Consider the following 12,500-nt stretch of genomic DNA (forward strand, 5'->3'; position numbering starts at 1 on the left):
GCTGTCCTGAAAAAGGTCCTGAATTCCTGGAACATGATGATTAATACCCTAAAATACCATGCATTTTGTTAACAGAAAATCTTCCGATGTGTTGATGTAGCTTTATAGCACACAACTCGTAGACTTCACATATTTACCCCAAGGTCTAGATAAGCTTTTCAGTGAACGGCCGGCATAAAAGTGTGAATTGACTCTGTGATGGCCCGTAGACTTTGATTTCCAATGCAAGGGAGTTGCAATTTGAGTGCAATGAACAACCCGTACTTTTGTTTCGTTTTCGTGGACCAACAACCACGTTCTCAAAATAACAACATACAATTCCATTCAAACTAATTAAAAAAATAATTGTGCAAGAGAATCAGTTACCCGTCATATACCCAACACTCTCAACATGTTTCCATCATCATCTCCACATGAACAGTAGCCACAGGATTCTTTGCCCTTTTATTGATCTAAATTGTGCCGAGATGGCTGTAAAAGCATTAACGATCAAGTACAGCAGCTCTCAAGGGAGATCAGACAACCGTACCTGTTGACGTCAGCGAGATGGTAGTCGTTGACGAAGTAGGTGACCAGGGGCGTGGTGTTGTTCAGGCACTGCACCGTGGAGTTCATGTAGCAAGTGTTGCCCAGATTTCTCAAACCTGTCAGTGCTGGGCCCTGAGAGGGGAAAATAACATCACAGATTGCTACATTTTTTCATTGGACTGTGAGTAAAGGGAAGCCTGCCAACATAGCAACTCTCATTTAGAGTGCGAAAAGCTCAAGATAAGACACAGCAATACTTCTTCAATATTTCCACAAAGTTTCCACTACCACCACTAGGGTTCAAGTAAAGCAAAGACCAGGTTCATTTATATGTTAAAACACCGCATAAAGACCTGTAGCGAGCCACATTATACAAGTGCATATGACATAGTCCTAACTGTACACATAAACATAGCACAAGCCTAGTCCTAACTGTACACATAAACATAGCACAAGCCTAAACTATACACATACGTACCACATTCCCATAGACAGGGTTCAAGTCCGGCGCCTTCTTCTGATACACAATCTGTTTGCTCAACCCTTGTGAGTTACTGAAAGAGAAATGTTTTACATAATATATTATCGACATTTACAATTTAAAGCGTGGGTGGTTGGCGGGTGCTCTGGTATGGTTTGCTCCTTCTTTCCTATCAAACATCTTTCGTCTTTATCTCCCCTCCTTCTTTTTTGAGTTTGTTACTCTCTTGTAACACCTCTAATCTTCGGCACTTATATGACCTTATTGTGTTGCAAGTGCCGTAAAACTCTTACGAAAAAACAAAAACAATTTAAAGCAGTGGTGTCAAACTCAAGTTACACTTAAGGCTGCCGGCTGAACTGGATAAACACTCACTGACCAGTAGAAAAACTAATCCCTTTTTAAACAATAATATGAATTAAAACAGACAAAAGTTAAAATAATAACAAACAAATCAAGGCATTCCAATTTTTGCTCTAATGCCAATTGACCACAGCTGGATGTCTGGTGTCCTTTCTTGCCATTACATTCATGTACAAATGATACACATACAAAGATGCACGATTCGATCACACAAGCACACCCAAACAACAGGTCTGTGGGTATGAACTCTCTCTATAGTTCTCACCTGATGCTTGGCTTACTTCCCCTGTCCACTCCCGGCAGAGCCCGTCTGGCCTTCTCCTCGTCTGCTAATTCCTTCATGATGTTGGGCGAGGAGTGCGAGCGGGAGAGACCCCGTGAGCTGGACACACTGGGCTCATCTTTGAGCTGTGTCGTGTACACGCTTGCACCTGACACACACAGAGAACCGACACACAACAAACTCATATCATTCTTTGCTTTCATTTATTTTTAGTAGAGGTTTTACAGCGCTCGCAACTGCATAAGGTCATATGAGCGCCAGAAGATTAGAGGTGTTACAAGAGAGTAACAAACATAAAAAAGAAATAGGGGAGATAAGGACGATAGATGTTTGAAAGGAAAGAAGAAGCAAACCACACCAGAGCACCCACCAACCACCCAATTGCTTTCTTTGTGGAGTAAGATCAGTAGGTTGGTAGGCATTTTATTCAGTATTTAAGACTATTGGCCCACATCACACGAAACACACACATTTTACAGAGGAGACTACTGTGAAGCAGCATAAATTATAAAAGAGAGTGTTGAATAAAGAGAATAACTGACACATTAACAGTCAGTCAGTGTTGGGAAAAGCCAGACAGACTCACAGAAAAAAAAGGGAAAGTAAAGACGTTGGAACTACCAATGGTACCCTCTGACCACACATGCAATTTGTGTGACTTTCAAAATAGTAAAACAAATTGCTTTGGCTCAAAGTACATAAAAATCACACTTTAATCTTCATGGAGATGCTGAATTTCACGAAAGTCAGTACTGTGTACTTTTTAAGTACCATTCTTCATCCCAAAGCCATCTCAATAGTTGTTTTTCTACGAAATGTATATATTATGAGCTTAGATTTCATCCACTATGTCATTCAGTATTTCAGTATTCATCCTCGAGGTAAACACACTTATCTTTTACATTAGCCACCTGCTCTACAACAATTCTATCAATCTAATTTTTTTCTACTTTACACAATTTGGAAATAAATGGTCAAAATATGCCAAACATTACTTAGCCAGAATTGGTCTCACTGACCAGAGGAGAAGCCACAAGTCATCTTAACCTAATTTCTTCTTTTTCACAAAAGAAATATTATCCGATTCAGATGCATCGGTCATCGTCAGACATTGACATCATCATCACTGCCCTTTCTCACCCTGGATCATTGACAGACATACTATTATCATTTTTAACACAAGGGACACATACAGACCTTTCATATCAGCAGGCATTGATGGGGGAGTCCACTGTGTGAGTCCTTTGTTGTGATCGATGTAGAAATATCTGTTGGTGGAAAAGTCCAGACGTTTCTCCCAGCCTTTGGGCAAGTACGTGGAGGGAACAGACTTGGACTGGCCGTTTGTAGCACCTAAAACACAATTTGTTGTTTGTTGGAGCATTTTTACTCTATACAGCGACAAAGCACAGCTGATTAAAACCTGTAAATTCTTTGCCATATCGACAGACCGAAAGGCTAGAATCCAAATGGCCGCTGGATCGGAAAAGTAAAGTAAAGTTTGAGTACTTAAAAAATTAGTTTTAATACAAGTTTTACTGCACTTGTAACACGAAAAGGTCATATAAGTGTCAAAGACGAAATATTTTACTAGAGAGTAACGTACAAATAAAAGGAGGAGGAGAGATATAAGGATGATGGATGTCTGATAAGAAAGAAGGAGAAAACCACACCAGAGTACCTGCCTACCACCCAATTTGTTTGAGTAAAGAGATGCACATTGACATTTTAATGGTTGTTTAGTGCAAAGAAAGCGAGACAAGCAGAAACAATATAGGGAAAGAAAAGAAGAATGACGTATCCTTTGTGCCCTCCTGCCACCAACAAAATTGCAAACAGTCAAAATTGTAGGATGGACGGCAAGAAAGACAAACATTTTAAGTAAAGACAGTTGAATGAACTACAACAGCAACAATTACAACATAGCACAAGACAAATAGAGAGGATTCAGCACAACAGAGAGTTCTTTAACTATCGTTATGGTAAACAAGACCTCAGCAGCCTCACCTAAGTCATCTCAACATTGTGAAAACACAGCATAGATGCTTCATGACAGACTTACATTTCCCAACACTCATAAAACACCCTCCATTGTTTGCTTCAACACCCAATACACCAAAAGCTGAGAAGGTCTTAATCCCCCCCCCCCCCTTCATTACATTTACCTTTGTTCAATGCCAATGACTAGTTATATATCCCCTTATCCCCCCCAAAAAAACAAAAACAAAACAACAACAAAAAAACCCAAAACAAAACAAAGCAGCTCACTGAACACCCCCCCCCCCCCCCCCAAATCCATTTCACTAATATACTTAGACTATCCTTGTTCAATCCTACTGCTTTCCTTTCTCTATTGTTTCTGACTGTCTCTGTCTTACTCTTTCCGTGCACTTAAACACTCTTATCCTGTCAATTTACTTTTTTAAACTCAAAAACAACAAAATATCCTCATACCTGCAATCTGACCAGCAATCTTTGCCTTTTCGTCCCTCTGCAATTCTTCTTTCTTCTTTCTCTCCTCTTCCCTCTGCCTGTCCTCCTGCTCCTTGCGCTTCCTCTCTCGCTCCCTGGCCCTCTCTTCAATCTCTCGTTTCTCCCTGGCCTCTCTCTCTTTCCTCTGCCTCTCTTGCTCTCTCTGCCTTCTCTCTGCAGCCTCTCTCTCAACCTCCTGCCTCGCGACCTCCTCCGCCTCTTTCTGCCTCCTCAACTTTTCTTGTATTGCGTCTTCCGCTTTCTTCTGCTCTTCCTCTACTCTCAACCTCTCCAGGCGTTTCGCTTCCACCTCATCCAGAATCCTCTTCTTTTCCTCTTCCTTTTCCTCCATCTCTCTCTCCCTCTCAAGCTGTTCCGTTTGTAACTTTGCCTCCCTCGTGGCTGCCAACTGCTTTCTCTGCTCTTCCTAGATGGGAGAGTGAAGAGATGTTTTCATTCCAGTCAAACAGACATCAAAACGGAATACCACAAAGAAGTAACTGTTCTCAGAGAAGAATTTGAGGACATCAAATGTAATACCACAAAGAAAACTGTTCTCATTTCACTTGAACAAACATCAAAATGGAATACCACAAAGAATTAACTCTTCTCATGGATGAATTTGAGACATCACAACCCCTCTTGGAAATATAGTCGAACTAGCTCTTACAGTCACCTGTACTAAACAATCACCTGAACAAATGACCACTTCTTATTTCCCCCAAAGCACTTTTTAAAACATTAAAATGATATTTTTAAAACATCCACCTGTCTAAGACAGCCACATTTCTTCTCGGCAATGGGTGGCGTTCTTCCACAATTTCAACTCTATTGTTAATGTAGAGACTTATACTAGGGTAATTTTGAGGCAAGAAAATCCTACATGTACAACACATCGTAAAATATATTCAAACCAGCAGCTGGCTAAATAGTATGAGAGACTCTAAACCTAGTTTGTGAGGGGGAGGGGTGAGGGGGAGGGGGGGTGGGGGTGGCCCTTGATAAAAAAGAGTAACCACATAAAAATATGATGTTTCCTTGATACCATTGGCAAAAAGAAAATAGGCAGAAACATCCCGTCTCCTCGTTTCTGTAGCAGCATCTCTACAACAGTTTAAAACATCAAGAAAAAAGATGTTATAAAAGGAAAGCTTGTCCATTTTTTTCATGCGAATATCTTACAATTAACCTATCCATATTTTATTCATTACGATGGATACTGCGAAGCGGCCAGCTGCTACATCACAGATGCCAGTCACAAAACAGAGAAAAACATGAAGACAGAATTTTGAACACCAGCCATACCTCCTGCTGCATTCTCTCTTCTTCCTTCTGTTGCTCGTTCTTCTTGCGTTCTTCTCGCAGCTTTTCCACTTCTCTCATTCTTTGCCTCTTTTCTTCCTCTTCCTGCCTGGCTGCTTCCAGAGCCTGCGTCCTGAGAGAGAAAACAAACAACCTTATACCTAGTGAACATTGCCAGATTGATACAGTCGAGGGTTGCCAGGTTTTCCTTCATGGAGGGGAAATCAAAAGCTACCTTTTTAGCACAATTTGATCAAATCTTCTGATATAAAAAATGTTTGTTTTTCTAAGATTTAATACATCAGATGAAAACAGCCAATCCTCAGGTAACTACACACAGAAGGCTCACATGTTTTGTTTGCATGCAGAATGCCACAGGCGTTGAAGACCTTTGAGCAAAATTCAATCAAGCAAAGCAGAGGCTAGTTGGAGCTGTCATTAACCAACACGCCCTCAAATTGTTAAAAAACAGGAGACCCGAGTTCCATTCCAGAATGGGGAGAATTTTTAAGGTGCGCCTCAGTATTTTTGCCGGAATGTTGTATTCCCCTCAGCCCTAGTTCACCCTGACAGGTAAGAGAGAAGCCTGTCTCTTCAAAGATCAACTTTGTGTTGATGTGGGCATAAAATGCCAACATTAAAAAAAAAACCTTTAACATCTAAGTAAGCTACTTTTGGCCTATCTCTGCCTCTTTTGCCTCAGTGACACAACATGCTAACAGAGACTAAAATACAATACTATATATATATTCATATTGTCAGTATCATTCAACAATCGCCCAAATCGGTTTCTGAGGATTTCCAGATCAAGCCCTCATTCGAATAAAGACATCAAAAGGCATCTTACAATAAAGTTTTGTTTCATTTTCTAATTTCCTTTCAAGCTTTTGATTGAAAAATAATAATTGCCCAAGTCATGATTCTGATTTAGGCACCCTCTTTTTCTTCCATTCTTTAATAACTAATGACTAGGGTACTGGTGGAAACACATTGATGATGTGAGTTATGACTGCACTTGAACCTAAGCCTCACACGTACCTCGTGACCTCCTCCTCAGCCAATCGCTGCTGGTCTTCCTCTTGTCGTCGTTTCTCCACGTCGATTTCCTCTGTCAGTTTCCTCTTCATCCTCATCAAATCGGCCACATCTTTTTGCTCCTTTTTCCTCATCTCCTCAAGGTTTTTCAGTTTCTGTTCTGCTTCCCTCAGCCTCTGGTCATCCTCCCTCAATGTCTTATCTTTCTGTTGTTGGAAATCTCGGAGCTCTGTCTCCTTCTTCCCCCTCTGTAGCATGCTCTCTTTCAAATCCACGTCCAGATTAGAACTCTTGAGGTCATTTCTAGAGAGGTCGTTATTTAATATATTGATATTCTTATTGTTGACTTTCATGTCTGAGTTTTTCTCGTAGAGCACACGAGGGTAAAGTCCTGAACTCAGGGAGGATGAGGTATTGGCTTTGCTGCTTTGACTAGAATTATTCAGTTCTCCACCGCTGGTAAACTCAGAACTTGAGGAAGGAGACAGTGTACCTTGTCTCGGCAAGGCAGTGGTGTTGTTTAATGCCAGCTCCCCAGAACGACTTGGCTTTAGTGTGCGGTCAAACTTTGGAGCAGCCGGCTGAGCGGAGGACGGGGGATGAGTTTCATTGGCCAGAGGTGCTCCGTTGTCGATGTGAGTTGACTGATCGGTGGGCATGCTGTCGGGCTGTAATTTCCCTTTGGAGGGAACAATTTTTTGAAGATTCTCATCCAGTTCTGGATAGTCAAAGTCCACTGAAATGAACAAAAAAACCCTCATCACTTTAATTCTTTTTTTTTTTTTTTAAAGAAAAGAAAAGCCCATCAACACAACCAACACAACAAGTTTCATTAAGTTTATTTGCTTGAGTAAAAAAAAAAGCAAATTGATGCAATAAAGGTCACTAAGTTATTTGTTTTGAGTAAAGAGAAGCACATTTGCACAATAACAGCCATTTGGGGGAAAACGTTGATTTTTTCAGGCATTTGAGCAGAGGAATGGGTGGCAAACTGTGATCGCAAAGAAGAAAAAGAAGAAGAAGAAAAAGAAGAAGATGAAGAAGTATAAGAAGAAGAGAAAGAAAGAGGAGGCAGAGAAGGAGAAGAAGACGGAGATGGAGAAAAAGAAAACTTAAAAGGTAATAACCTCCCCCCTTCTGAAACAAAATTTAAAAGATTGTTGAGCAAAACATTTCCTCTTACGTGTTGCCGTCGGTGACGGGTTTTTTTCTCTGTGGAGGTCACTGGGTTTGACCACATGGGCATTGGTGGTCATTGTAGGGTAAAACAGCAGCCATTGCTCGTAGCCACCCTCCAAAACCAGGGGCTCCGACTTGATGATGGTGCTTGTGTCAAACTGAGAATGAAACAGGAAACATTGGTCGGATAAAAAATACAGCATCAGTAACAGAAGCCACTCCTTTCACCTGGCTGTGAGAAGCTACACTAATGCTATAGCCACAAAAGAAAAGTTGATACTTGTTTACAACAGAACACTTTGTTAGTAGTCTATGAAAGAAAATTGTTCAAGTTCTGTTGAAAATAAAAAAGTGAATTGTTGCTTACATAAAAAAAACAAAAAAAAACCCAACCCAACTTTGTTAATGGTTTCAGAAAAACAACTTTGTTATAATAAGATACAATAGAAAACTTCGTTATTTATATATAAAAGTGAACATTGTTGTTGAAAATTGGTACCTATTGGTCAACAGTGGGAGGGGCCTACGCAACATGATCTGTTGGAGGGACTACCTAACAACAATGACAACTGATTGGATTATGACGGCTCGCCCACAACGCCAGGGGCCAGTGTACAATTTATGACAAAACGTAATGGAGTCACTAAGGTGGCCGTCTAAGACAGGTGTTATTGCTTTGTGTAATAGGGGTTGTGTGTTAAAATATGGTGGCCGTGGCCGCATTGGACAGGTGCCCGTTTTACACAGTTAAATTATATAGAAAAAACGCAAGGGGGGAAATGGAAAGTGGCCGTTTGTACAGGTGGCCGTCTTATAGAGGTGGCCGTCAGGGCAGGTCTGACTGTACAACTTTATTAATAGTGCATAAAGGAAAAACAACATTTCTATATAAAAGAAAACTGCTAATAGTAGACCTACACCAACAAAAAAATGTTTGTTGTTAATGAAAAAACAAATCTATGCGATTTATACATAGAAAGGTCTAGAAATAAAACTTAATTTACAAATACAGAGAACTTTGTTAGTCACTACAAAACATTGTGACTTACCTTAAAGAGTGCGTCTTTGAGAGTTTTCAGCGGCGTGCCAACAGTCACCGAGTTGAGCGTTGACTTCCAGTCAAACAGGATGATGTGATCCGCGTGTTTCCGCTTCATCCACACCTCCTTCGACTCGCTCGGGAGATTTCCCTGCATACGGTTTACAGTGGACCTGAAACACGATCATCAATACCACTTTGTTCTGGCACTTTGAAAGTTTAGGTACTGAGAAGCACATTGGCACAATAACAGTCATTTCATGTCCTGTTGCCTATCACTATGGCCACTTCTGTCGGTTGGTGCCCCCTCACCTTGCCATGACAGGCCGCCATCAGACCCAGTTTCTACTTTGAAAAATTACTTCATAAAGTTGTAGACTATTGTCAGCTTTCATGATGCTAATGTGCAATGTAGAGGCTCTTTCCTTGTTTCTTGTTGCCTCTACTTAGCCCTGTGATGCAACTGTCATCAGGTCTGTCTACTTAGCCCTGTGATGCAACTGTCATCAGGTCTGTTTTTGTCTTTATTTCTGTTTGCATGACAAAGTTACTTCAGCTTCCTTTTTCTGATCTCAGAGAGCATAAGGCATGGTATTTTAAGTTATTTCAAGACACTTCAATTTGCAGTATTTATTTTTATTTAACGTAAAGCAGTCATCTGTAAAACGATAGTTTGTGCTAGGACCCAAAAAAAATAAATAAAAAAAATAGACAGAAACAAATAGTGCAGGAGAAGTACTTTCCACTGTTTGTCGTGTTAGTGGATAGGTTCTTTGCTGTTGCAAACTCGTAAGTGGGGAGACATTTATTTTTTAGAGTGTCTCTATTTTTCTCGTGAGATGCTGTATCTCAGACGGCCTGAGTTGGCCATGACAAGCATGATCGAAGCAGCATGCCTCCTTGATGATCTATTTACAATGACTTAAGAGTTATATTAGACACAGTTGCATCCGCTCCAAAGGCCACCTGTCAAAGACAATCAAGTGTGTAAACGACTACTTCCCATAACACTGTCCAAGACGTCATCCCATCTAATACAACCACTATTACCCTAAACAACGGGCGGCTGCCTTGGATGATAAGGGCATTGGAGGACTGAGGAGTAAATAAACAAAATTCTTCAGCTTCAAGAGCCGGATCTGAAACAGACATGAGAAGCCATGGTTCATCACATATTTCTTTGCTCAGATTCCCTCCCAAAAAAAAAAATCCAATATTATCCTGGTCTTTTCACATAACCCTGTTCAAGTCCTCTAAGTAAGTAATTCCTTGTCTACCTTTACCTCTTGTTTCCGCTAATTTTCCAAACCGAGCAAAAACAACCTACCCGGGTACAATGATCTCCTCTGGCACGCTGATGCAGTCTGTGTGTGAGATGTGAGACTGAGCAAAGTCTGAAGCAGGTCGGACATCCATTAGGATCAGCTGAACCTCCGAATCACGTAAAAGTTTACATAAGTCCGTGCACTTGATCAACCCTGGGGTGGGTGCTGGTTCACTTTCTGCAGAAAGACGGTAAAAATGGTTAATAGGCTTAATGTAGGTTTTTGGGAGAGCATACAAGCAGAAAAAAAGAGTGATGAACCATGGTTCCCGATGTCTGTTTAAGAGCTAGCACTCGATGATGATGATGATAAAGATGAAGTTTAACACTTTCCACCCACGCAGCGCGCAGGGCACGCAACACTTATCCCCACGGACCAGGATACAGGTGCGGTACACGCTATATCACTGTTGCCGATCGGCGTCCCGTGGGGAAAAGGGACGGCTTCTTACTGCTGCCGATCGGCGTGCCCTGGGTGCAAAGTATTAATAAAGCACATTGACAAAATATACATCATTTAGTGTGGGGGGAAAAAGCAAAGCAAGGCAGGCAGACAGAAAATAGATACAGCATAGAGGTAGGACCTCCTAGTGGGGTCCTCCATCATCCCATAGACCTCATAATAATATGTGAAGATCATTATATCAAACATCTGTAGGTGAAAGGACATTGCTAACACCACATCCAAACCCTAACACAATGACAAAAGCGGCAGAAATCAAACAGGGTTCAAAACTCACCCGCCGGCTTGCCATTCTCCTTCACTTCGGGTGCTGCTGTGATTTCATTCTTCTTCTCCTCTCCTCCATTCTTCGCGTCTGAGTTAGTGTCCAGCGATGCCAATTTCTTAGCCACAGCTTCGGCTTCTTTAAGATCATACCTAAACGCAAGCAGATGCACAAAATAAATGGCACTGTACGAACATCTATCTATACACAAACAGACATACAAAGTAAAAGCCACTGTACGAATACTTGTACTATATGAAAACAAATTTACAAAGTAATTGCGCCGTCTCAAAAAGGGTTTTAAGTTCATACAAAAATAGAAAACTACCAGAATTTATGTGGGAGGTCACTTGGGTATTAGTAGAAAGTGTGCAATAACTGTCAGGCTGTCTGAAGCTGTTCACAAAAGACATGAGTTCAGTTTTCATGATGGGAGGTTTGTTTATCAAGCATCTCCATCTGTCTCCTGAGAGGCTGCATCTCTTCGAGTCCAGGTTGGTCTTGACAGGAAGGTTCGAATCAGCTCACATCTCAAACGGTCAAAATAGTAAAATTGTGTCCATGTGGTGTACAAAATCAACAATTACAATGAATGATCTGAATGTCTGCTCGAGCAAGACACTATAACCTTAGGTACAAAAACAGGGTGCTCCACAGTGACTGATGGCAATGGCAAGTCAATTTTCTGAATCAGCTGTGTGATCATGTGTTTTATGTAGTGATGAAAAAATACTGTATGTCATGTGCTGTCTCAAATTTCAGAACAGGGTTCAATAAAAGAAGAATTTAATAATCTATTTACAAAACAAGCTTACCTTTCTTTGAGACTGTCAGCGAGCACTTCCGCTCGCTCTATTGCTGTCAACTGATTTTTTTTCCCGATAAGATTATCAAAATAGTCCTGAAAACAAACAAACAAAACACACAAAGTGAAAATCAACATAAAATAAAATTGCATTGTTTATGCGATTTTCAAATCTGCAAGGCATTTGAGGTTTTAGTCAATGGTGGCATCTAAATCATTTGGTTTTGATTTGAGCAAAAAGAAGCACGTTAATACGATGACGACCACCCTGAGCAAGGAAATAGCAAAAAAGTCAGAACAACAGGTGGTAAGAAAAGAACTATGAGGTCCTGAAAGTGGCATCCTCTAACCGCATCCATATATCTAAATCATTCCATTCAGACTTTTAAAATATGTGAGGTGTGCTGACAAAATGAGTTACTTCTCGCTGTCCAAGAATGGAGATATCGGCCGAAAATCGACAATGAGGTCAGATTTATAGATTTCTAATTGATACCATTTTGTTCAAGTCTACCATGTCTTTTATTCTTTCACACTTACAAATTGTACAAACTTCACCTATGAAGTTGATGTATCAATTTCCACAAGGCTAAAATCGGAGAAGTAACTCATTTTGTCAGCACACCTCACATATATGTCTTATAAGAAAAGAAATAGTCCAACAAGTGGAATAGTGGCATCCTCGAACCACATCCATATCTAAATCAATTTGTTCACACTTCTAATAAGTCTTATAGCCCTATTCTATATTTTTCTGTGAAGCCACCATCACTACAGGGGAAAGAGAGTGTGAGAACTTCAAGCGAAAGGGTACATAATTAAACTATCTTCTTACAGTTACAAAAGCAAGTACTTGGATAGCCCTGTGCTTTATACTCCATGTCTAAAAAAGCCTTGGGGTATAAGACAGATACATGCATGAAGAGCTGTAAGAAAAGAAGGATCAGTAGAAAGTACCTCA

The 12,500-nt window shown here is 40.6% G+C and overlaps 1 protein-coding gene across 1 annotated transcript in view; it reads right to left on the reverse strand.

The window, feature by feature from the left end:
- LOC101855185 (ubiquitin carboxyl-terminal hydrolase 8) overlaps positions 1 to 12,500 on the reverse strand; it is a gene marked incomplete in the record, with an annotated part of 39,392 nt that overhangs the window by 9,719 nt on the left and 17,173 nt on the right. Inside the window, 12 exon segments of the mRNA XM_013081855.2 lie at positions 530 to 660; positions 1,007 to 1,082; positions 1,638 to 1,803; positions 2,853 to 3,008; positions 4,110 to 4,554; positions 5,433 to 5,562; positions 6,468 to 7,200; positions 7,648 to 7,801; positions 8,693 to 8,855; positions 10,010 to 10,184; positions 10,747 to 10,886; positions 11,550 to 11,635. Of these exon segments, the coding sequence (XP_012937309.1) occupies positions 530 to 660; positions 1,007 to 1,082; positions 1,638 to 1,803; positions 2,853 to 3,008; positions 4,110 to 4,554; positions 5,433 to 5,562; positions 6,468 to 7,200; positions 7,648 to 7,801; positions 8,693 to 8,855; positions 10,010 to 10,184; positions 10,747 to 10,886; positions 11,550 to 11,635 (2,555 nt within the window).

This window comes from Aplysia californica, unplaced genomic scaffold (genome assembly GCF_000002075.1).
Source record: "Aplysia californica isolate F4 #8 unplaced genomic scaffold, AplCal3.0 scaffold00149, whole genome shotgun sequence".
NCBI lineage: Eukaryota > Metazoa > Mollusca > Gastropoda > Aplysiida > Aplysiidae > Aplysia > Aplysia californica.